Raw genomic sequence first — 26,432 nt, 5'->3', positions numbered from 1 at the left:
TTTTTTAAACTACCAGCGCTTTCGGAAAGACCATCATTGCCAAGAAGAATGCGCCGCAAGAAACATGGCAGAGTCATTTTTTCAAAATAAAATAATTACAAGTAGAATACTTAAAAACTACAGTATACAATTAAAGAAAAAATACAAAATAATAATAATAATATATAATATACATCAAAACATACAAATAAAATTTAGATCCAATACTTAATAATAAGTACCTATACCTATTGCGTGTCTAGTGTGTTGTGCGTTGTTTGTACCTATAGGTAGTGCCACCAGAATTGAGGTCACGGACACAAGAACATGTCATGTAATGACAGCCGGATTTTGACATTCACTCATTCATTTCATTAATTCTGCTTTTATGCAATCAGTTTGCAGGTGGTAGGACCTTGTGCAAGGTCCGCCCGGATTGCTACCACCATCTTGCTCGCTAATCCTGCCGTGAAGCAGCTGTGCTTGCACTGTTGTGTTTCGGCGTGGAGAGTAAGACAACCGGTGAAATTACTGGCACTTGATGTATCCCATCTTAGGCTTCTAGGTCGGCAGCGCATCTGCAATACCCCTGATGTTGCAGATGTTTATGGGCGGTGGTGATCTCTTACCATCAGGAGACCCACTTGCTTGTTTTCCCATCCAGGCGTATAAAAAAAAAGTTCTTCGTGTAGCTGTGTGTGTAATCAATCACTCCTACCGTACTCTCGTGGCACTACCTAGATATACTTATTAACTTATTTACCTAAGTAGAATGTTAAAATTAAATTACATTTGTTACGGTGACTATTACTGAGAGTATTGGAATTTACATTTTCATGGTCATTTAGGCAGTCAACGACGACAGGCTAAGTATATATCAAAGAAACTTCTCAATGCTGTTTTTTACTTTTCTTTTCATAGATCCGTCGCTTCGCTTTAGTTCGTTAGTGAAAAACGATGTAGTGCATCTCATTCGCCGTCTCCGCCAAACATTATACACGAATAGAAGGGAGTAGGTAAGTTAGTTTTATGGTACAAGCGTTATTCGACAAAGAACGAAAGTCACTGTGGCCTGTGGCTCAGAGAATTAGTTCGTTGAAGTGGCGTTGGGCTGGCCACGTCTGTCGCAGGACCGATGAACGGTGGAGCAGACGAGTCCTCGAATGGAGACCACGGACGGGAAAACGTAGTGTAGGGCGTCCTGAGGCACGGTGGACGGATGACCTTAAGAGGATCGCTGGCGGCGGATGGATGCGAGGGGCTGAAGACAGAGTGTTGTGGCGCGCCATGGAAGAGGCCTATGTCCAGCAGTGGACTGCTGTAGGCTGATGATGATGATGACAAGCGTACCTACATTCTTGAATAGTTAATTATCGTGTTATTATTTGGAATGTTTTCTGTTATCATTTATCTCGTTTCATATGGTTATGTAATTATTAAATGTACCTATATATAGTGAGTGATAACATAGTCTGGGTGTATCTTCAGTCGTGTGCCGTTTGCGGGAACAGTACCATGCTGCTGAACAGGAACGGATTGAAAATCGTCGATGTTGACGTGAAGGATGTCAGGTTCCCGACCTCTTTGGGGGGACACGGCTCCGATGCTTTGGTGAGTTCAGTTCAATGTCGCAATTAATTGTTTTATCATGTCAAAACTTAAGTAAAATAACCATCTATAGTACTATCACAGGTCGTGTACGCACATTTCTTTTTTCCAAATGTTTCATTTCCCAAGTACTTATCAAATTTCTCCGAAACCAAAATTTTTTCTCAGAATATTTTGTTATGGTTTTATAGGGCACAGTACCTAGGTTAGGTCAGGTTTGTTTTATGAAATTTCCGAAAATAATATGGTTTCGGAGAAATTTGATACTGGGAAATGAAACATTTGCGAAAAATATTTAGTATTTATTTATTTGGCAAAAAACATAAAATACATAAGGCCTTATTCTAATAAGCCTTACAATATTATGCACCCTGGTAGGGTATAGCCACACATATATTTTGCCCAAACGGCAGAGAACCATCACAGGTATGTACCTAACGTGTAACAACGTAATGTGTATACCTAATTAAATATCCTATTAAATATACCTAGGTGTATATAATGCCTTCTTAAAATTATTTAGGTACCCACAATTTTACGGGTAAGTACAAGTAGGTATAGATAGTGCCACGAGAGTTGAAGTGAATGATTACACACACAGCTACAAAAAAACTGTTTGCATAAAAGGAGAATGAATTAAAGAAAGAAAGAAAGAAAGAAAATACATTTATTCACAACACAAGACAACAAAATTATTAGGTACAAAAAAAACAACACAAAGGTATGTGTCATTGCGGTTGTGAATCGGACACTGGCTCAGCATAATGCTGAAGCGTTAAAAACACCCCAGCGCTGATTTTCAGCCAGCACCGTCGGCAACCCTCGGGCCGTTATAAAGACATACTACACACCATTAACTACATAAAACTACATAAATAAATAGATATTTTGTAAACTATAAAATTAATTTATTGTGTGACTTTAAAAACATAAAAATAAATGTATTAGGTACGTAGATATACATAATTAATTTTACAACTATTATTATTATGCACTCACTTGCCAAGTATACACCCTAACGCGGGCTAAAAAGAAAAATTAAATTAAAGAAAGAAATCGAAAAAACAAAAAAGCAGTTTTGTGAAATAGTGCTGGAAAGGAAATTAAATTAATGACTAAATGTCAAAATCGTGCTGTTATTACACGACATGTAGCTGTGTGTGTAATTATTCACTTCAACTCTCGTGACATTACCTATATGCTCTAAATTTGTAACTTGGAATCTGATAGTGCTTCGTACAGTCAACATCTATCGATACAGCCAAACTTATAGAAATTGTACTTAGACACGACTTTATGGGCTTAGCATTAAGGTCGTGTCAGAAGTACCTCTACATATTTTTGTAAGTTTGACCGTATCGATTTTTTTTTTGTAGTTTACTGTCCGTAGTTAGATACTAAATTATTTGATAGCTTTTGTAACTGTAATAATGATCTCTATGGCTTTATTAGAAGTACGTGCTAGTTCTAGGAGTTGTTGTTTTTGCTAAATCGTGTTTTTTTTTTCTAGAGAAGATACTTACTTTAAAAACGTGAACTGTGTCAAATATTTAAGGTATTACTTAACTGAATTAGCTACCTGTATTTCATGCACTTAGGCGCCACCCTATCACATAAGTACCTAAGCACGCTAGAACCGCAGCAGGTCTTAGCTTAGACGGTCTACAACCTGCGGTGCTAACACACTAACCCTTACCAGGCTGAGGGAAATATGTATAAGTACTTTCTTTAACCAGGCTTGTTCTTAGCCACTTGCTAATGGGAAAGCTACTAACCTACTTATGACAAAGCGTGTTATTTAGGCCGCAAAAAGATTTAGATACCATGCTTTTCACGTTTACTATGTTCAACAAAATATAATTTCTCTACAGCACACAGACCCGAATTACTCCTGTGCGTACGTGACAACGACGACCGAAAATGGCAGCCAGGGCTACGGGCTAACCTTCACGTGCGGTCGCGGCACGGAGATCATCGTGCTCACCATCCGGTCCATGAAACGGTTCCTGCTTGGCAAGAATGCTGCCGACATATTCACTGACTTCGCGGCCTTCTGGCGGGCCATTACCAACGACTCGCAGATGCGATGGGTATGTAGTTTTTCATTGACTTGGGTAGCTAGTTAGTATGATACTTATTATAATCGCGTGTATCACAAGTGTCGTAACTAGGGTAGTAGCAGCGGTGCCCAAACACCAGGGATGTTATAGATATAACATTTCGGGTCTGGGTATGGTTACGGTTACGGATGTTAAATTATTGCGGATTATCCGGTAGTTTCGGTTACGGATATTGGATTTTAAAGGAAGTGTAAAAGTAAAATACAAATAGATATATAAATGACTTGACAGCAGTAGAAATAATAAACAATACTTAGATGCAGAAGACGCGCGCGGCTGTTCTGTCTGGCCGGGCGAAAACAAAAATCTGTCACATGTGGCATTTAGACTCCGCCCTATCCGAAATTTTATATCGGATTCGGTTACAGTTATGGATAGGTTTTTATTTTGGATATCCGATAGTTTCGGTTACGGATACGAAGCTCCATAACATCCCTGCCAAACACTAAGGCCTAGAATTGAACAAAGAACCATTCTAGAACAATTTTTGTGTGGCAGTTTCGTGAGAGCAACTATAAAAGCTAACATCTGTTGCGTGAAATGTAATGCGACGTATTGATTATCTTGAAAAATAGTTTATTAAAAATCACTAAAAATCCCAACCAGATTTTCTGGTTAACAAATAGAATTATATTGAAATTGGGTCGTGACCCTGGGATTCCAGTAGGTATTTTCTTGTAAGCTGCAGATTGATTTATCTTCTTGTCACGTTAACGATTTAAAGATATTTCTACTAGTTTAATTGGTGGTTAACCCCTTATTGCCACTAGAGAAGAGTGAAGGTTGTTTTAAGACAGGGATGGGGAAACTTTTTCCTTCGCGTGCCAATATATACTAACGAAATATATGGCGGGCCAAGTTGTTGCGTTTTTGGCTATGTTATTTACTGAAATAAAATATTGATATGTATTTTCTGAAACACAAAATTTTGTAACAATACGAAATCTTCTCTTGTTTTTTTTTTTTTTGATAATCGAGGGCCGGATTTCAAGCCTTCGCGGGCCGGAGATGGCCCGCGGGCCGCAGTTTCCCCATCCCTATTTTAAGATCTTCATTAATTCCTAGTAGAAATGCTGGAGGTATAAATAAGTATCTTGATTATTTTTTTGACAGATTGGTCCCGAAAAGGGTGTGGCACATTTGGCGGTTGCGGCCATCTTGAACTCATTATGGGATTTGTGGGCCAGGCTCGAGAAAAAACCACTGTGGAGGCTTTTAGCGGACATGGAGCCCGAGGTATATACTAAAATTACACATTCTATGGAACTTCGATCAATGTTTGTTGATTGCCGACTATGTCGGCCAAGAAGTTTTCGACCAGCACTGTTCTTTCTCCCCTAATAAATCGAGAATTTAAGGCACTTATTATTATGGTGTGCCACTCGCGGCGTCAAATGCTGTGCCCGTGAACGTTCGGGACACTGGTTGGTCTCGTTCCTTGCCGTCGCCCATCCACTGGCAGGTGAGGATGACCAGTCCCTTATATTCACGAGCACAGCATTAAGACGCCTCGCGTGCTACGGGGGGCTACTCGACGCCGATGGCGGGTCAGAACGGCCAGGGCCTAACAACAGCTCTTGGGCACATGAGGTAGTAACCTAATACTATATAAACTTTTGGTATATGTGAAGTTCCCGGTCCGCATTGGCCCCGCGTGGAAACTACGGCCCAAGTCCTCTCGTTCTTCGAGGAGGCATGTGCTCAGTGGCACGTATATAGGCTGGGATGATGATGATAAACTTCTTTTATAATCAGCATGTGTCACTCAGTAAAACTGCATTAACTTTAACACACACATCCCAAACGGGGTAGGCAGAGCACACGAAACGTTACCGCTTCGGAGACACTTTTAGCAATTTTAGGTATTAAGTTTGACAAAAACGGTACAATAACTTTAAAATATACTATAAATTTTATTAACTTTAAAAGTCTACCTATATCAGAATGCTAAAGGTAATCTAAGTACACTACGATTATTTCCACTGTGACACACGCAATCTCTCGGTTTAAATAGTGGTAAAGGTAAATTACAATTTAATTATTTGTTTTGTTTTTACTATCATTAAGCTTTTTACCTTCTTAAATATACAAAGCCGGATTAGACGTTGTCGCAGCCATGAACAGATCTTGATTTCAATCACTGTAGAATTGCCGAGTGTCAAAGTGGAGATAAACGAACACTCAGAAAATTGTGAAAAATTTAATAATTGTATCTGACAGGTTCTCGTTTCCACGATTGACTTCCGATACATAACTGACGTTGTCACGAAAGAAGAAGCTATACAGCTACTGAAAAGCAAACAGGCAGGAAAACAGGAGAGGATCAAGCTTGTGATGGAGAAAGGTTATCCGGCGTACACCACGCAAGTTGGTAAGACCATGAAAATATTTATTTAGTTTTTATATTGGGAAATAAACAGCTCTAAATATTACAGAAATATGTAAACACATTTCAGTTAGCACATTAGCCAAAACACTTTCCACTTTTAGCTATTTTTTTTTCATCTAATGAAAAAAATATGAGTACCAACATATTATAGTGCCCGGCCGCTAAGAAGTCAATCCTGACACATTACACAACTATGAAGCATCCGATTATTGTTAATGTCAACCATTGAATAAAAAATGCTATAATTACTACTCTATCGCACGCAACAAGTATTGCAAGCATTGCATTTTTGTCTATAATTCATATTGTTTATATTCAGAAACTTCATAGGTTGACTATAGGTACACATGATTGTGTTAAGTATAGACACGAATACTTTAATTAGAGCCTTATTCGATTCGAATTTATAAATTTGTGAAAATAATATTACCCTACCCTACACTTTGAAGAATTTATTTCTAAGAAGATTAATTGAGAACTGCTAATATCATATTAGTTACTCGACATATTAGTAATATGGTATAACTTTTAATAAAAAATGACAAGCACTGTATACACACACATGCTTATCAGTAAGTTAAGTATACATATACAAGTATCTGTTGCATAATGTCACACAACAACAATGTACACAGATGTTTGTACCTACTCTTGTGTCATATGTTGATATGACAGCAAATAAATAGTCTCGAGTTCAGATTTTGATAAAAGACGCTTGTTATGTTAAACTTTAGCGCTGTTGCCCAATAAAAGCGTGAATTAAGTTATCGACTAGGATAGAAGTTTATGGTCATTTGAATCTACATATATTCTACGAGTATTTGCTATTTAAGCCACAAAAGCAAGGTGATAATAAGTTTCAGGTGAAAATAAAGCTATACATGGGATTTACGCACATACGAAATTTCAGGTCAATCATACCATTAGAAGTGGGTAAAATCGACTTGCAAAATTTGTTTATAATGTTCCTACAAATATTCAAAATTATAAAAAAAGCTGTTAAAAAGTGGGTCAAACAAAAGACGGTCTTAAAGCTTAAAAGCGGTCCTGAATGTCATGCTTAAAATAGCTCCTATGTTGCCTTTCAGGCTGGCTCGGCTACAGCGACTCGCTGCTGAAGGAACTCTGCGACAAATACCTGAAACTCGGCTTCACTCACTTTAAGGTAAGGTCACTGAAGAATTGCAACACGATTCAGTAAACTGCATAGAGCGTATGTCTACGCAGTAAATACACCACTTGATAGAAGAAAATGGTTGGAAAAGCTTTGGTTGTTTCAAAGCAACCTTAAATTCTAATTTTATTATATTATATTATTATACTTAGCCTACATCTGCCATCATCATTACACAATATAGTATATTATATACCTAGCATTTTTTACTTAGGTAAAGGTGGGCCTCAGCTTCGAAGACGACTGGCGCCGGTGTAGTGCCGTCCGGAAATACATCGGCGATGAAAAGATTCTGGTAATTATGCTTATAATTCATCACCAAATAATTAAATAACATTTATCCTACTCAAATGTAGGAGCTACTTAACGCATTCACTGCCACCTGACATCCACAGGTGCCATCGACGCACATGTGCGTTCAAGATGTATGAATAATTATGACAGGCGCCACTGGGTGAAGTTGTCACCACTGATATCAAATTGGTGGTAACAGGTTATACCTTATTTGATTTTAGCTAGAATAAATTACCTAGTTAGGTTAAGTATAGTCAAGTGCAAAGATATCATAGGGTATAAAATGTACACGACTTTATGCGCTTAACATTAAGGTCGTGTATACATATTTTTGTAACTTTGACCGTGTCCATATGTATCTTTGCACTTGACTGTACCTACACGAAAGTAACAGTTTTCATAAGGAGGCGGCCAATTGGTTTATTCTTATACTAGCTTTTGCCCGCGGCTCCGCCCGTGTCGTATTCGGTTATCGCGCGCTGTTCCCTCGGGAACTGCATTTTTCGGGGATAAAAAGTAGCCTATGTCACTCTCGGGCCCATAAACTATTCGCATTTATAATATTAGTATGGATATGGATGATTCACTATCGAAGCAACTAAATCAGAAATTTATGACCGACTATGGAACCTTTTCACAGACTTTTAGTCATAGGCAAGTACATAATTATTTAAGTATTTTCATTTAGCTGGTCAATGGATTTCATTTTGAAACTAACTGTGGACCGTTCTATGGTGTATCAGGAATCAATAACTGCATTCCAGCTTATAAATCTTTTAATATTTAATAACATTCAAAAAATTCATGATTATTATGGAAGTAGGTACCTATACTCATCCTACATCCTATAGGTATATGTACACACAACGTGAAATAAGAACACAAAAAGGTAGCCTTAAATTTTGGGGTTAATATAGCTACTAAGTCGTTCAACACTAAATCTGCGTTTCCACCAGAGAATGTGTTTGTCATGAACCAATAGAAACACTCAATTTACCTATCCTCGCTTTGCTGCGTCGTTTCCATTAGAGCTGCGCTGAGCGAGCGAGGTAAATGAAGCGTTTCTTTCATCTACAACACATCCTTGCACATCTCTGGTGAAAACGCAGCATATTTGAATATGAACGATGTGTCCAACAGATGGTGGACGCTAACCAAGCATGGAGCGTGAACGAGGCGATAGAATGGATGAAGAAACTGGCGCCGCTCAAACCGATGTGGATTGAGGAGCCCACCTCCCCCGACGATGTGCTCGGACACGCTACCATTGCCAAGGCTCTGGAGTAAGAGACCATTTTTTACTAACTACAGTTACGTCTAGCGGAAAACTAAAAATCTATGCCTAACAAACTGAAAAACATAAATATGTGGTTGCGGTGCGTACGGTAGATAGGTAAGATAATAGTTTGTCACTAGCACAGAATAAGTTATAGTACAAGTACAGATGTTCTCTCTTTTGATGTTGACGAAAGCCGCCATTTCATATGCCTACGTAATTTTTATTAGCAAAATCACCGCGCACCATCAAGCAACATTGAACTCTAGTGCTGCGCGCGAAGGTCGTTATTATTCAGCACCAACGTTTTGGTTTAGGTTAGGGCTGTAAATCAATAAAAAAAAAATACTCACATACCTATAACTTAAGAGTAAATTCGGACAAATACTTAGTTTTATAGCATTTTTTAAATTGACGCGCCTACGATCTCCGACGGTCACAAAATGGATAATTGTACAAAGTCGCGTGCCGAATGCGTCGTCGGCTGCCTCAAAGGTTTTGTACGCCCGCAGTGGGCATTGGTAAATCGCGAATTACCTATCTGTTATTTTGTCGCACTCGCTTCATATGGTTTCGAACAGAATTGGGTTAGTTAGTGTAATGTTATGTACAGAATATTAATATATATATAAAATAAATATGAATGTAATATTTTTTTGCACTCATCGTGAACCAGTTTCACGAAAATCACACAGTTACACGTAGCGTTACGCGACGCGACTAGTTCGAGCGAGACTGCGAGCGTGCGTGCCGGGCGGTGCTCATAGCCCTAGTGTGTTAACCCACGCCGGCGAGGGGTGTTTTGATACTTACAGAATCTTACCTATATCGCGGAGTGCGCCGCGCCTGTCACTGTCCTGTTATAATCACGTTTCAAATCAAAACGTTTATTATGTAAGTAGATCGAAAAAGGCTCTTTTCTTTTACCTATCCTCGCACAGCACATCTCAGCTGAGCTGAGCGTCGTGAGGTACATAAATGAAACGTTTCTATTGATTCATGGTAAACATATTCCTCAAAACGCATCCTCGCACATTTCTGGCGGAAACGGGGCCTTAAAGCTCTCAGATAGTAACTCAAGCTGGGGTAGATACAAGTCAACGCACGTAAAAAGAGCTCTGGGTGGCTAGTGGAGGGGCTACGTTTGCGCATGTGTCAACTAACAAGCCAATGGCGTGACGGCAGCGCGCGCGCTCCTACGCCCCCTCCCGCGTCCCCCACTGCTCCGCCGCCAATTTGGTCCGTATTACGCTCACTGCGCTGCGCAGGTATATCGCCAGGAGCTCTTTTTACGTGCGTTGATTTGTAAATCATTTTATTTAGTCGCTTAGCTTACTTTTACTCATATAATTTGTGCATTGGTAAAAATCAAAGCTTGTGTGGATATTATTTTCGAGTGCCTCGCCTTAAACCTACCCCTTGTTATGTTCCAGGCCTTACGGCATAGGCGTCGCGACCGGCGAGATGTGCGCTAACCGCGTCATGTTCAAACAGTTCCTCCAGAGCGGCGGCATGCAGTTCTGTCAGATTGACTCCGCGCGCATCGGCAGTGTCAACGAAATTATGTCCGTGTATCTCATGGCTGAGAAGTTGAACGGTGAGTGGAATATTATGACTTCAAAAGCATGGGCTAACGCCTAACGTCTAATGCATAATGGTGAGAATGTTAGTATTCGCCGCATGAGATACCTATGGTGTATGGAGGTAAGCGCTATGCATGCAAGTCATCGAAACAACCTCGTCAGATATACGAGTACCTACAACAGTAAAAATGGTCAAAATATAACATATGGAATGTTTGAAATCGGAGATTCATAAGTTTGAACCTAGCTGGAACTTGGAAATCACTTGTAAGCTACTTTTTATTCTAATACTAGAGTTTACCCGCGGCTTCGCACGCGTTAACTATTCGATCTGGGAAAATTGAAATTCAGGGATTTTATAAAATTCCCCTGGGGATTCCCAAAAATTTTATCGTGGTCTTCATTGAGGATGTGTAAAGAACAACCTATCCAAAATATCAAGACTCTAAACCCAGCGATTAAAATTTCAAGATTATATCCCTATCCCGTGGGAATATCGAGATAAAAAGAAGCCTATGTGTTATTCCAGACGTGCAACTAGCTACATACCAAATTTCATGACTCTAAGCCCAGTGGTTGTTATTTCGAGATTTTATCCCTATCCCGTGAGAACATCGGGATAAAAAGTAGCCTATTGTTATTCCAGACGTGCAGCTGCCTTCATACCAAATTTCATCCAAATCCATCCAGCTGTTCTAGCGTGAAGATCACGATGTAATTTTTAGGAATTCGAATGGGAGTGCAAAACGATCCCGGATTATAAATTTAACTGCCACATCTAATGCTCCGCTACTGCGTAGAAGCTAGATAATAAAAAACCTGTTATTATTAATACGCACCTCTGCAAACTAACGCCTGAAGCCATCAATAAAGTAGGTATTTTTGTGTTATAGTGAAAGTATGCCCACACGCGGGCGGCGTGGGTCTCTGCGAGATGGTCCAGCACCTCCAGCTGTGGGACTTCGCGAGCGTTTCCACGACCATGGAGGGCCGCCTCGTGGAATACGTTGACCAGCAGCACGAGCACTTCACCGACCCCTGCGTCGTGGAGAACGCGAGGTATCTCGCTCCTAAGGTACGTCGCAGCCACGGACCTAGTCTTAAGGTCTCTACCCACTACACCGTATTATGCCATAACCGTAATAGGAATGTGTCAGGAACGGATTGTCAAGGGCATACATGACACGCGACGGCGACGGTTGCTTAGGCCTTGGTCGTTCTGACCCGCCGCCCGCGGCGTGCAGCGGCTGGCGGTAGACGCTGGACGCCGCGGACAGCGGTTGTTTGGTCGTTCTAGAATATAGAACGTAACCGTGGCGGCAAAAACGGCGGCAGTTTCCGAGCTTTTGTATTTGCGAAGAGACGTGTGTACGCGAAATGAAAAAAAAACACTAGCATATTTATTGCTTCAGGAGGAAGAGGATGAGGATTTATTAATAATGTTGAAGCTAAAACAAAAGAAAAAGAAGAACAATGTAACAAAAAAATATTTTGGTGGCTAAGCATTTAAAAGAAAATGTAATAAATTATAAATTAATTTTGTATTTTAATTCAATTTAACTTGTAATTTAATGCAATTAAATTTGTTATTTGCAACTTAAATACATATATTAAATATCCAAGACCCGATAAATTAATCGTAATGAATAATAAATTATTATATCAAAAGTTCGTCTTTCTCTTTGGTATTTTTTTCTATATTGAATGCTAACGTTCATACGCCGCAATGCTGCAAAAAATAACTAAACTAAAGACGCCGCGTGCAGCGGGCGGCAGTCGCGGGCGGGGGACGTCGCACGGGGCAGGCGAGGACGACCGCTCCCGAACATTGACGAACACCGCCGCAGCGGGTCAGAACGACCAAGGCCTTAGGAAACGTGCTAGTGGGCTAAGTCTCATACTTTATATAACAAATATAGTTTAGCCTGACACTTTGCTATTAAGGGTCGTGGTATGATACGGTGTAATGGATACCTTGAAGCGCTGATCTTGAATACGAACTAGGGGGCAATTTTCAACATTTTTTTTACTTTTCCCTACACCGAGTCACACGTACTGTGAAGGAAGTCGCAATTATTTTGTTCGTGTGTCGTAGGTGTTGTGATGTAATTTATGAATGGCTCCCTAGGCACAGCTAAACCACTGGATCATATTGGCGGGGGGAAACACACAAAGTTACCCCTTACTTACTGGGACTGTAATGAGCAAACATCTAAAGAAACCGACATAGAATAAATAAAAAATGGTATACAGTGTGACAAATATTCTCGAGACAGTAAAATTTATACAGATTACAGTATTTTCCTTATCTATAGTTATTCACCGGAATTAAATTTAATGTTCATGTCGATATCCAGGTAAGGTAAATGATGTGTTCATCAATTAAACTTAATGGTGAATACCCATTGCTAAAATACTGTCCAACGTGTAACACGTGTAATGAAAATTAGCGGTTAAAAAAAATAGTAGGGGAGCCTAAGAGGGTATTTTGGGATTTACATAAATAAGGAATGATACTGGCATCCTAAGGAAAAATATAATCAACTTTCAATAATCTTATTTACTTTTTTCAGCTGCCAGGATACAGCACTCAATTCAAAGCCGGCACGGTGGAAAAGTTTGGGTATCCCCGAGGAACCGAATGGCAAAAGATGCTTAAAGATGGCGTGTTCCCGGCACCTGACGAAGCGGAGTTGGTAAACCCCTAGATTGACGACAGACGATACTTGTTTCTTGAAATAAAAAGTGATTTGATTCAATAGTTATTTAATTTGTGCTTAACTACAAAGTATTTACAGACAGTCTTTATGATAAAAATAGATCACATACCGAAGATGCGCTTTGAAACATTAGACTTTTCAAAACGCTTCATCGCAAAGAAATTCCACGATTTACAGATAATAAAAATATAAACGTCAAATATTATGAAGCTGGTTTCTTTTGAAACGCAAACGCGCTAAGTTTAGATTGTTTCGGAGCACTAGCGATAGGAGCGTCGTCGGCCCCGTTTGGTTCATCGCCAAGTTTTCGCTTATGACTGCTTTCAGGAGTACCATTTTTCCCTTGAAGATTCTTGAATGTCCTTATCCCAAGACGGGACACCTCTGATGGTGTCATTTCAGGGTTTTGTGATTCTAAACTAGATTTGTTTCTTGAGAACCAGTCGATGAAAGTTTCGCCTTCGAGCGGTGTTGCTGGCTAAAAGTAAAACACTAGCTTAATTAAAACGTCAAGCAAGATAGATGCTACAAAGTTCAACTCTTTTAAAACGAAAAGGGTGATAATGATGTCAAAAAAATTTGGCCATCATCATTATTCAAGTGGAGACGCTTGTTTAGCCGTGTCATCATGTCAGCCGTAAGACGTCCACTGCTGGAGATAGGCCTCCCCCAAGGCTCTCCACTCAGACCGGTCTTGTGCTTTCCGCATCCACCTCGATCCCGCGATCTTAACCAGGTCGTCGCTCCATCTTGTTGGAGGCCTACCCACAGCTCGTCTCCCGGTTTAGCCGTGTGATTATTGCTAATTCCCCACACTCTTGTTTATTTGAAATGTCGAGGTGAATTAAATAAGTTTTAGGCGCCGTAAGAACCCGTAAAATTTAGGTTCATTGTCTTGTATTCAATATCACTTACGTCTGTATTTTCCGATGTATCTGTCGCATGTACATCTACTAGTGTTCTAGCAGTCAAACTCAATGGGCTCTGCACGTTTTTGGCATTATCTTGTTGCTTTTTGAACGGATTTCGGATACCAGCAGGCGAAGATTTAATTGGCTGCAAAAAAATAATAGAAAACTTGATTGATAACTAAATGAAAATGAACATAGGATACACAATATAGTTGATGAATACAAAACATAAGTAAAATAACAATGACGATTACGGTTATTATTATAAAAAAAAGAAAACAAAGAAAAGATAATCGATCTAACCAGTATAAATTATAAATAACGTCAATAAACTGAAAATTATGCTTACCACAGGTCTAATAGGTGTAATAGTTTCAGCTTTCTTTTCCTTTGTTTTAACTGGTATAATCAAACTGGCGTTCAAATCTTGCTCTGAATTGGTTACATCATAAGTCTCTTGGGTATCCAGTGCTACGAAATGTGAGTTTTGAGCTGTATTCAGTTTGTCAGCATCTCTCTCCCAAGATTCAGCCAAGTTGGCAAGTTTGTCTGCTAAATGGGATCTGCCCAAACGTGACGCATATTTAGCAGCGAATGGCAAAAGCTGGTCATCCTTTAGCAGTTCCATTAATTCAACAGCTCGTTGTTCGATTTCATTTCGACAGGCAAGCTGTAAAACAAATTTAAACGACTATCTATAGGGGCAGGTTCATCTTAGAGCGACAAGTCTTATGCCTAGTGTGACGTTATATGGAGACTAGAGACAAAATAAAGATTGGAAATTAAATTACAGATCTACTTTTTTGTACAGGTCCAGCCAATAGATACATCATACATTTAGGGGATGGGGGGTTGTCGGGTGGTTGTAATTTTTATAGCAAAACCTTCAATTCAATTCTTGAAAGTATAGCTCCATCGATACTATCGATGATTCCGCCAATGTCGAGGTTCCGACCAAACGAGCAAGTGTCGATGGTTGCCCATAAACATCTGTAGACGCGTTGCCAACCTATAAGATTTTGCCAGTAGGCTGTCGTTATAGTTTAGCGTTGTTCGGTAGATTGACCTAACACACCTAGCAAAACCTTAGAAGATAAAGAATTTTTTGACAGGATGACAAAAAACCTAATAATTTTGTTTGCTTACCGCAAATAATTTTAGCGCCGCTTCCCTAGCGGTCTTGATATCAACGTCTGCGGTAATGTGAGCCCATCTTACTAGCTTCTCCTCAAATTGGCCTTTCTCTGTGTCCAACTCGCAAAGGGGTACCTAAAAACAATCAATTTTCATACAATTTCCCGCGTCAAATGACTTAAGTCAAAATATTGATGACGAACTATTGTTATTGTTACCTGTATGGGTAGTTCCGCAACAATTGGCTTGGGTATTGTTGGAGGGAATGATGTGCCCCTACAAAGGATGGAACGAACAGTTTGTTGTAGCTCGCTTATCTGAAAATTGGATAACTTATTTTATTTATCTTATGGCTGCTTATTTTATGTTTCTTTAAGTTCCCTTAATAATAATAATAATGTTTTATTGCAGATTAAATCCAAAGACAGGTTAGTAGATACATTCTTATAAACTAAGGGTTAGTAGGACAAGTCCTATATCTAAGTCTCGCAACGATTATAATAATAATTCCAGAATCATTCAGAATGTTAGAGATCCACACAGGATTCCCCCCAGTGCTGCTGTCATAATTAATTATTCATAAATTTTGAACGCACATGTGCGTCGGTGGCACCTGTGGTCAGTCAAGTCGTCAGGTGGCAGTGAATACGTTAACAACCATTTTTTCATTCGTATATTTTTGCATGTTATGGGAAACGGTTGTTAGATTTGGAAATTTCAGTACAAGTTTCTAATATGTGCATATTTACAGGTAATGTTGAGAACAATTAGTCCAGTGGTCAAAGAACTTGACTATGAATGAAGTTTGAGGTCCGGAATTCGATTCCCAGTCGGGGTAGATATTTGTATGAACTAACCTAACCAACAAAAAGTTGGAAAACCCCCGACTTTGTCACTTCAAAGTTCAATATCTCAAAAACGGCTAAACCGATTTTGATAAAACAGGTCTAAGAACCATCGCTAGAAAACCTGCTTTCAAATAAAAAAACCTCATACAAATCGGTCCACCCGTTTAAGAGCTACGGTGCCACAGACACACATAGCGGTCAATCTTATAACACCCCTCTTTTTGCGTCGGAGGTTAAAAATACGAATGTTTCTTCTCGAGTCAAGTGTTATATATCTATAGCACAAACTTTGCTTACTTTGGGACTAAGTCAATTGGTGTTTTATTATTTATCATTTAATAATCCTTTTAGAATGCAGTTATAATAGTAGCCGGATCTATTGTTCCTTAACAATCTAATTAGAAACAAAACTTACAGAAACTATAAACCACGTGTCAGACGCTCCTCTAGAATGTGTGTTAGTGTCACAGATAGGTATCCAGATCCCGCTGGAGATATCATAAAGCCTTAATATACCGGTGTTGTCATATGTGCAAGGGGATCCTGCGTCTGTGGTGCCAACCCAAGCCAGCTTAGACCCTGGGGTTAAAGGCAGAGGGACTGTTTTACTACGTATTTGACGACCTGAAAAGAAACGGCAGAGATAACAAGAGTTACCTTAGTTATAAAATAAAATGCAACTGCAAATAATACTTAAGATCGGTTTGAACCGACTTCTAAAAAGGAGGTTCGCCATAGTGTTGTATTTTTTACAAGCTTTCATTTAATTCGCAATATTTATTAAGTCAAATGTAGTGAGTCCAATGGTTAACACTTTCAGTGGTAGGATTGACTTGAAATTTGGTATGTATGTATGCATATAATAAAGATTGAATGACAATTGCAGTCCGCAAAAAGTAGGTACAGTCAAGGACTTTAATTCATGAGCCACCATGGAGCCTTTTCAAAGGAAAAGTCATTACGACTTTCCTTGTTAATTAATGCGATGACAGTATGTCATTTACTGTAAAATGGTTCCTTGTAAAATGGTGATTTATGAATTAAAGTCCTTGACCGTACAGTTAACAAAATGCTCTATTTTATGAAAATTCTTATAACAGAATTCCAGATACCATTCATAGCTATAATATCCATTGCCAGATGCTGGTCCGAGACCCCTGGATCAGTTCTGTGGTAGACGACGAGCACAGTGGTATTGTAAGCAGCTAGACACACCACGGGACCTGATAGTGATATCACCTAAGACAAAAAATTACAATACAATGCAATGACTCTTTATTGTACAACAGAAATAGCAACCGATACAGAAAACAGGTACTACTACTAACAGGTACTACGTTAAACAAGGTATTTTGCGATACTGGTCAACGATGCCGCATGTATTTTTTTTATTTTTGTATACATAAGTTTCCTTGTGCATGTGATTGTACCGAATTTCACCTAAATCAGTTCGGCTGTTTAGATGTGATGAAGTATCAAACAAACAGAGAGAGAGAGAGAGATAATATTAGTGGGATTGAAATACCTGTCTCTGAGTTCCCATTGGCGTAAAGAGCCGCAACAAGCGAGCATTAGTTGCGCATGCGACTACTCCGGCTCCCGCTGTCACGCAAAGTATCTCCTCTGTGTCAGGCATGTCTATAGTCCACTCTTTGCTGCTACCCACCAGTGAAATGCATACTAACTTGCTGAAATAAAAATAAAGCTTTAGCAAAAAATACATACATAAACATAAATATATTTTTAATGCCAACTGAAGACAACGTATACTCTCAATGCTATTACTGAAGATAGGGAAATTCACTCAAACTAAACTTACGTACGGCAAACATCGTGGCGTGCTGTGATCATATGCAACACCTCGAATTAGTGAGCCCAATCTATAAATATATCGTCACTACTTAAAAAAAAAAAACTCGAGCGAACTTCAAGGTTCAATTTTGTCGAGGTATTGATTTGAGATACGAGATTTTTTCAAAGTAGTGACGATATGTCATCACTGATGTTACGTAAAAAATCAACAACTTTAGAAAAACTCATAAAATGATGATAAGTTGCACACATTTTTTTGCCTTAGTGAAACCTTAGTCACAAGAAAATCAGTGTCATAATAATGTCCTTCAAAGTTACCGGGATACGTAATTGAATAACCGACTAGTAATTGTACTGTTCAGATAACTTTGAAAAGTATTTTCATTATCATTATCCTTTGCCACAAAGTATGAACGTCAATAAAGTCTTTCAATTTTCTTAAGGAAAAACAACTCGTAAAACTTCGCGAACGAGGCAATGTTATTTTCCTTGTGGTGTTGTAATGATACATTGGGAAATTGCAATCACCAGTTATGACCTCATTCTCCTTTCCTTGGTGATTTGTAACATTCCTATGGCCGTCACTAATGCTTTAGACTCGACGAAGGTGGAACAGGATTGGGAAGAAGTCATGGAATACTCGTATATCAAAAGGGGGTGGACTGCCCCGTAAAGTGAAGGGTTTCGTTCAACGCGCGATTTCTAAACCGAAAAGCATCTGGTTTCACCTGGACGTTGCCAGTCCGAGATTTCCTTACCTTTTTTTTGCGATGTGAAAATGCTTTACGCGTACCGGCCGTGGAAAGTTAAGTGGGGCTTACTCACTATATGGAGCATACCCACTAAAACACAAGGGCGTTAGTCCACTCTGCCGTTATGGGAGCGCCACGGGATTGCAGAAATTCAACCATTACGCTCCCACCCACCGCCCAGCACCAGTATGCAGCATGGCAACCCCAGCCACCATTATATATCACGAATGAAAATTTTGGATAAGAGTGAAGGAGTAATGAAGTTAGTCTAACGCTTTAAACTTTCGTGATTCTCACTTAGAAATATGTTCGGGACTATAGGTAGAGTCATTCACGACGACGCGTGCCGTGGTTCTTATTGCAATGTCATTAATGTCTAATTTTGATAAAATCACGCGTCTTCGTGGATGGCACTAGGTATTTACTACTATTAACTAACACACGAGCAATAATTACCTCGACGTTTCGATGGTCACGACACGAGTAGTGGTGGAGTCTACTCGTGACCACAAATTATTACTCGTTTCGTTTTAAAAGTTACCTTGGCATGGCTTCACGTGCCATTACTAGCACGCTAGAAGACAAGCTAGCCATTGTGTGCCCATGGTGGTTGTTCAAGTTAATGCCATGGTGGAAACCCGTGTCGTGGAACTCCACATCAATTGAAGAATCTCCTTTTTCGACCTCGTTAGATCGAACTATCCCTATTTCGTTCCAGCACATGTATCTGAAAATAAAACATTTTCATCATCTATTTGTAAACGTTATTTGCAACTCCCTGTTTTGTTATTGCTTTTTATATATTTATATTAGTAACTGAGCGACTGAGCTATGCTCAAGTTTTTTTTTTTTAACTAGATAACACGTGTTTTCCCAGATATAAAACCAAGTTAGATCGTTTGTTCGCCCAGAAAACTCCGACATGGTAAAAATGATCGAAATTAAAGTCGCTTACGAGATCCTCGAAATAAATAAATACCTGTGTTCCAAGTGTATCGGCGTTGAAGAAGGCTGGAATGGCGCCTGTGGTGGCACAGCAGTAACAACAGGCTCGTGTCTGGACACAGGACGTGACGCCTCTCCATCACTGTGTCCCAGACCTAACGTCTCATTCTTTATCTTCTCCAGCGACACCCCGTTGTCGTCATCGCTCTCGTAGTTCGTTATCAAGTTGTCAACTAAGTCGTTGTCTAAATATTATTCAAAGAGTTATTAATAACAGAACATGTAAACAGCGCAAGTTTATTTCGACCTCAATCTTCGATCTAAATGAAGAAAAATAAAGAAAAACCAGACGGATTGATTTTAACTTTTTAGTTTTTCTTAGGCATCATTGGTGGCGAGTCGTAGAGTATAAATATTTTAGACGAAACTGCGGGCTTAGAACTGCCGCATATTTAAGCAACTATGCAAAATTATTCAGGTCATTTATATTGTATTGATGCAAACTATGCGTACGAACACCACGTTTGAGCCACATGTATACTGCGGGATGGTCGGTCAGGCCAGCCCCTTATAACACCACAGTTCTACATTATTTTCAGTTTTTTGTATGAGAAAATTAACAATTACATTGGATTGGGTAGTTTTCTGTACTGTTATTTAGTACGTTAGTTAGATTATCAGAAAATATTGGATACCTACGTATTTTTTCTTATGTCACTCAAATAAAAAAATACAAAGATGAAGCGTGTTAAAGTTCGGTAGAGGAGGCCCGTGACTTCACGGCCTTCACACCCGCCGTGCTAAAGTGTGGGAATTTAAACTGGCTATCTTCATATTGTTTTGCTTAATTGACAAAAGAAAAAATACATGTCCAATAGTTTCTGACTATCTAATCTTGCTGACGGACTCGAACAGAATCACTTAATGAAAGAGACATGACGCGCTTTGCCTTTAGAGCTACGAACGAGGTGACCTGTTATCTTGTCTCTAGGCGTGTCGCATCCAGTGTGTCGTCAACCTCAGATTTATTTATCACACTTGAATACACAACTATCTACTTGTTTTGACCGACCACACGATAAGATAATGTAACAGTAATATGTTATTATTGTATAAACAACAAACTAATCTAGATTATGGAGATATTATGTAGTTTGGTGCAATTTTCTTCTGTCTAATGTAGGAAATACATTTTCTTTTTAACATCTATATTTGTACAGAATAGGGATGAAGACACCACCAATCAACTGTCTTGCTTTTTGTGGGCTGTCTAAACACGATTCTCTCAGTTTTTGTACTGCAATTGCTAGTTGTGATGTCACTTATTTGCTAGCGCAATTGAATAACTATTTTATTTTGTAGCAACTTAAAATCTAATTTTGGTAATAGTTGAAAAGAATAAGACCTGAGCACTAAGGTGCTTTTTTTACTGGAGATGCGTATTGTGGAATTATTATTTTTTGATGTTATCTGGCGTATTAGTCACAGCAGCCTAGTGGATTGACCTATCCGTGGCCTTTACTTGCACCTCTTAAGTTTTCGGACTTAAGAAGTTAAATTAAATTATTATTTACTACAACTTTACCGTGGACAAAGGTTTATTTCATATTTATTTCTTTACTAGCTTTTGCCCGCGGCTTCGCCCGCGTGGGATTCGGTTATCGCGCGCTGTTCCTTTTGGAACTGTGCATTTTTTCGGGATAAAACTAGCCTATGTCACTACGGCCCATAAACTATCTCTGTGCTAAAAATCACCTCGATCCGTCGCTCCGTTTCAACGTGAAAGTCGGACAAACATACAAACACACACACTTTCGCATTTATAATATTAAAGTACTAGCTTTTGCCCGCGGCTTCGCCCGCGTGGAATTCGGTTATCGCGCGCTGTTTTCTCGGGAACTCGAGATAACAAGTGGCCTACCTACCTATGTCATTCGCTGGCCCATAAAATATCTCTATGCCAAAAATCACGTCGATCCGTCACTCCGTTTCGACGTGAAAGACGGACAAACATACAAATACACACACTTTCGCATTTATAATATTACTATGGATTTTAGTACAGTAAAAGTTAACATACATAGTAATACATACATGCATACACTGCGAGGAAATCTAGAGCTCTGCGAAGCAATTCAATGGTAGTAAATTAAATATGAATTTACCTTCATCCCTCTCGACCATTTCAATGTTATCGTCTGCGTCTGTACCAGCCTTGCTGTCTTTCCCATAGCAATTAAACAAGGCACCCAATTGGCCAGACACGTCGCAATATGCGAGAACACCGTTCCCTGTTAAAAATACAAAAGTAATATAATATAACAATGACAGAAGTAGGCGAATAGTATCAAATCAGATAGAAGATAAACCAAATTGTCTTGAATGATATAAAGACCTACCACTTCATATTTTCGGTACATTGCTGAAATATAACGTTTGAAACTTTCACGATTCTCTTTTTTTACTCTTTTAGGCGATTACGTTTTACCTCGACGTTTTGACCATATTGCAGCGGCCGCGATCTCGAATTGACTAATTTTAACAATAAATATACTCGTAGTTAGTCGTGATTAAGTCCCGAAATATATTAGTGATAAATATAGCAAGATAGGTATTCTGAAACTTGTTGTCAAGTGCAACACTTCAAATCAAAAGTTATTAACAATATATCTATTTTATAAGCTTTTATTTAGTTTCACCTGTCCCGTTGTCTGCCTGTCTGTAATCAAATCTTGCAAGTTGAATTCGACCAACTTCCAGTAGTAGTAGGATTGACTTGAAATTTGGTAAATTATGTAAATTGCGTGACAATACAGTAATCTGGTAGTGACATCCTGGTAGTCTGGAGAAGATCGTCTCCGCAGGCCGGAACTCTTCATCGGTTAATGGCATCGACTTAAAATTTGGTATGCGAATGTAGTTTGGTTGGCAATGCAAGTACAGTCAGCAGAAAAATCTTGTATAAAAAATGTTTTTTTTTTTATCAAAACCTTATTTGATATTAAATACTGCACAAAATAAAGATTTACCCTTAGGATTCCATGCCATAGCGGACACATTGTGTGAGGTTGGATGTTCAATGATACCCATACAAGTGCCGGACTGCACTTCCCAAACCGCAATTTGTCCAGCCACAGTGCTGGCCGCCAAGTATTCGCCGCACGGAGAGAACCGGCATTGGGAGATTGCACATTTTATCTAAACAAAGAAATAATTATAGGTAAAGTACTGGGACCTGGAGAGCGATTTTTGAAACCACATCACTCGAAAATGCCTTATGAAAGTGGTGAAAAATTATGCTGGATTTAAAATGCAAGTAGAGTAATAGAAAATCATAGCTTCATCATACACAAACTTTGTTTGTTTGCGTTGACGTTGACAGAATACAAAATACTCCATACTGAATCGTTGGATTTAAATTTAAAATTTGAATGCCCTGTAAGGGCACAGCAAGAAATAAAGTTTATATTAATTGTATCAACTATACCTTGACAAGTTCGTATGCAACGCTAGGTAGAACCCTGTCGCAGGGAACCTCTGCTGACTACGACAAAGTTCTACCGAGTATCACGCACAGACTTGTCACGATATAACTGAACATTTAATTTGAGCTGTAGTTTTTGTAGCAATGCCTACTCATGTTTTTTACCATTTTTAAAAGGTCTACTTAATTAATTATACAATTTCAAAATCAGTACCCTGGGACCATATTGTCAAACCATCATATTCAACATCTCTTATATCTTCATCTTATACTAGTGTTTACCCGCGGCTTCGCACGCGTAAATCATTAGATCCAGCAGCTGAATTGAAATTACGGGATTTTTAAAAATTCCCGTGGGAATTCGAGAAAATGAAATCGTGGTTTTCATTGCCGTTACATTAAATACAATCACGTCAAATTTCATGACTCTAAGCCCAGCGGTTGTTGTTTCGAGATTTCATCCCTATCCCGTGGGATTATTGGAATAAAAAGTAGCCTATGTTTTATTCCAGATGTCCAGCTATCTACATACCAAATTTCATGCAAATCCGTCCAGCTGTTTCAAACATACTCACTCACTCACAAACTTTCGCATTTATAATATTAGTAGGAAGTAGGATAGGATATTAGTAGGATGGTATGACAGCACAGGCGTGCAGTCAGTGGGGCAATTCCAGGGTAGGCAGCTCACAAGCTCAAGAGCTGCCTACTTTGCTGAGGGAGTTGGTGGGGAACATCTGCCGTGCGAGACTGCGCGAGCTAGCATTCCAGGGTAGTGGAATTGACCCATAATCATCATCATCATCATCATCAGCCGGAAGACGTCCACTGCTGAACAAAGGCCCCACCTAGAAAGCCACAATGAACAACAACTCGTCACTTGCATCCACCGGTCACCCGCAATTCACACAATGTCAATGATGTGGAGGCACTCATTCAAAATCGTGACCAGCCCTAAAACTCTCGATAGCGAGTTTCTTAGTAGAAAAGCACTAGATGTGAAAGAAGTAGCAGAGAAAGGTTAGTTTATTAGTTCATGGATTTAATTTAAAATTTATTGTTTTATCGGTACATAATGCCAAACTTTGTGATTCATGTCTATTTTTTTACCTGACTGCAAGGAGAGGTATTTTGTTACTCTTTGATGTTAAATGGCTAGACAGATTTGGATAAAATGTACCTACCGAAATTATTTATTGCACATGTTTTTTGTGGATTTCATCACGAAGTTAGCAAAATGATTCCATTGCAAAACCAATTCAATCAGTATTTAGTAGATATAAAATAGTACAAACTGAGCTGTGTGTGAATGTCATCCGTTGACCCCATGTCTCATACTCCAACAAGATAACCTCCCTGTTGTTTGGGTAGGCCAGGTACCTGCTCTCTTGAGGCGCAAAATCCATTCGACCTGCAATAAACAACTTAATGAAAAACTCACTAACATCATTTAAGTCGCATTTTATTAGTGTTTCCGCCTTTAAAATGGTTTCACCGGAAGACCAGCACTAACTCCATCTAGGAGTCTGCATTTATGCTGAGGTGGGACCATTTCAGGGACATAGTTTTACTTTTTCCTTTTGTATTGTGATATGTTGTGTCTTAAATTTAAAATGCAGCACCATATTTTGTCAATGGCAGAACTATCGAGAAACACATCAAGCATCAGCTATATCAACCACAAGTACTAATTATTTACTCACACAAAACTTTAGCTGAATAAAATGTGTTTATCTTAGGTACACAAGTTATTTCTTTAACTACTTTCTGTGTGTCAATGTCCCATATCCTCAAAATTTGGTCACCACAAGCTGTGGCACTATATTTCATCTGCGGGCACAGTGCTATGCTGAGAACAGGACCCTTGTGCTCTGACATCACAAATAAAGGGGCACCCCCTTCAGGGCTGCAAATTTTGGCTTCCATATTTTCTGATGTGCATCCTAAAGCCTGCAAAACATGAAAAAAATCTAATAAACTCTTTTATGAGAAGCAAGTGAGAACATGTATTTGCTAGACTTGTGTTTATAGACCATGTAAACTTTTACATTGTAAGTAAGTCGGACAATATAATGTAAGGGGCCAGACCTTGGTCAACAACACTAAATATTTTCTTCTTCCTTCTATCTTTATATTTTATGTTTTTTTTAAATTCAAGATAGAGCTGCTGAGCAGGACTTGTTGTTAAGTATGAATTACAGTATTATTTGGTGTTACTGAACAAGGACTAATAATTCTTCAATACAATTTGTTATTATAACTACCAAGTTAAGAGCACAGCAATATTATGACTTAATTTAACTTGGATTAGAGCAAGAAATATTCAGATATTAAAATAATGTATTCATTAATTTCTTGTACAAACTGTACCCTAAAAATTGGACAACTTACCTCAATTTTACCACTCGACATAATCTGAGTGACAGGGGCCGTGAACCTGGTAACAATACCATCTTTGTCGAATGCAGGGAATGTGTAGGCCTGAACAGCATGATTGTCAGTAGCTACATAGAGCCTCTTGTCTTTATAACAGATTGCTATCGCACTCTCCCCAACACAATGGGAATTTGGGTCGTCATCCTCGACGTTAACCCAAATTCTAACGTCTCCATCATTGCCACAAGTTAAAATATGTCTAAAATGAAAAACATGTGTAGTATTTTATCACAGGAATTCGACGGAAAAGATGTAATTAATACCGGCAACAATTTTTACTTACTGTCCATCCTCGGTGTAGCAGACATCAGTATGCCCTTCAGCATGAGCATACCTCAGTGGACTACTGACTATTTTCATATTTTTAATAGAAACCCAATTAGGAAATCCTTGCAAAAGTTATATTGGTTTTATCAAAGTACTCGAATTAATTGTCTGTAAAAAACACTTCCACTTCCTTGGTTGGCATGAAAATGACATTAAATTTACTGACATCTAATTTGGCGGGAATAGTTTATTTTATCTGTCTCTGGATGAGCTTAGAAGTTTATATTCATACAGCCAAATGGACTAAAAAATAAAAATACATTTTAATAATAATTTCACTTTAAGCGAATGTTTTGAAGAAATGAATACAGTTTTTAAGTTTTCAGACAACAGTTAGAGCAGCGGACAATATAAGTATGTCACAAAACCAAAGAAAAACTAAAATCGGCGGGAAGCATGCAGGAAGGGTGACTATTATAGTATTTACCAGCCCGGATAATACCGACATGGAAATACAGACCTGATTATTCGTGGACACGCCCATACAGACTCGTGTCAATCAAACTGACATTACTTGACATGGGCGTGTCACTCAACATTTTGTTTGTGCTGTCATTTATTTGTACGTCTCACATAGACATCAATCTAGAAGCAGTTAGGGCTTGGGTCATATCGATAAGAATGTCGAGCAATCATTCGT

The 26,432-nt window shown here is 38.9% G+C and overlaps 2 protein-coding genes across 2 annotated transcripts; one reads left to right on the top strand and one right to left on the bottom strand.

Annotated features, from left to right (window-relative positions):
- Window positions 1-458: 458 nt before the first annotated feature.
- On the top strand, window positions 459-13,182 carry LOC141437798 (mitochondrial enolase superfamily member 1-like). The gene is made up of 11 exons (XM_074101313.1): window positions 459-995; window positions 1,468-1,590; window positions 3,459-3,677; window positions 4,821-4,943; window positions 5,928-6,078; window positions 7,185-7,261; window positions 7,485-7,565; window positions 8,705-8,847; window positions 10,274-10,437; window positions 11,317-11,498; window positions 12,997-13,182. Exons 2-11 carry the CDS (start codon window positions 1,495-1,497, stop codon window positions 13,129-13,131), a joined length of 1,371 nt encoding a protein of 456 aa, XP_073957414.1. The 5' UTR covers window positions 459-995; window positions 1,468-1,494; the 3' UTR covers window positions 13,132-13,182.
- Window positions 13,173-26,350, bottom strand: Ctf4 (Chromosome transmission fidelity 4). The gene is made up of 17 exons (XM_074101312.1): window positions 26,253-26,350; window positions 25,749-26,035; window positions 25,421-25,664; window positions 24,733-24,979; window positions 24,325-24,440; window positions 22,575-22,743; window positions 21,711-21,836; window positions 19,580-19,790; window positions 19,142-19,327; window positions 17,562-17,724; window positions 17,149-17,275; window positions 16,452-16,660; window positions 15,407-15,505; window positions 15,201-15,323; window positions 14,404-14,724; window positions 14,059-14,199; window positions 13,173-13,621 (listed from the first exon to the last, which is right to left on the bottom strand). Exons 2-17 carry the CDS (start codon window positions 25,823-25,825, stop codon window positions 13,346-13,348), a joined length of 2,835 nt encoding a protein of 944 aa, XP_073957413.1. The 5' UTR covers window positions 25,826-26,035; window positions 26,253-26,350; the 3' UTR covers window positions 13,173-13,345.
- Window positions 26,351-26,432: the final 82 nt, after the last annotated feature.

This window comes from Choristoneura fumiferana, chromosome 18, assembly GCF_025370935.1.
Source record: "Choristoneura fumiferana chromosome 18, NRCan_CFum_1, whole genome shotgun sequence".
Classification (NCBI taxonomy): Eukaryota; Metazoa; Arthropoda; class Insecta; order Lepidoptera; family Tortricidae; genus Choristoneura; species Choristoneura fumiferana.
The sequence above is the reverse complement of the archived record's forward strand: the minus strand, read 5'-3'. Positions and strand labels throughout refer to the sequence as shown.

Coding starts and splice junctions, on each gene's coding strand:
- LOC141437798 (XM_074101313.1), top strand. CDS start 1,495: ATGCTGCTGAACAGGAACGGATTGAAAATCGTCGATGTTGACGTGAAG. Junction 7,566..8,704: donor TCGGCGATGAAAAGATTCTG/GTAATTATGCTT, acceptor TGTGTCCAACAG/ATGGTGGACGCTAACCAAGC. Junction 11,499..12,996: donor CGAGGTATCTCGCTCCTAAG/GTACGTCGCAGC, acceptor TACTTTTTTCAG/CTGCCAGGATACAGCACTCA.
- Ctf4 (XM_074101312.1), bottom strand. CDS start 25,825: ATGAAAATAGTCAGTAGTCCACTGAGGTATGCTCATGCTGAAGGGCAT. Junction 17,725..19,141: donor GCACGTGAAGCCATGCCAAG/GTAACTTTTAAA, acceptor TTTTTATTTCAG/CAAGTTAGTATGCATTTCAC. Junction 13,622..14,058: donor ATACATCGGAAAATACAGAC/GTAAGTGATATT, acceptor TTTTACTTTTAG/CCAGCAACACCGCTCGAAGG.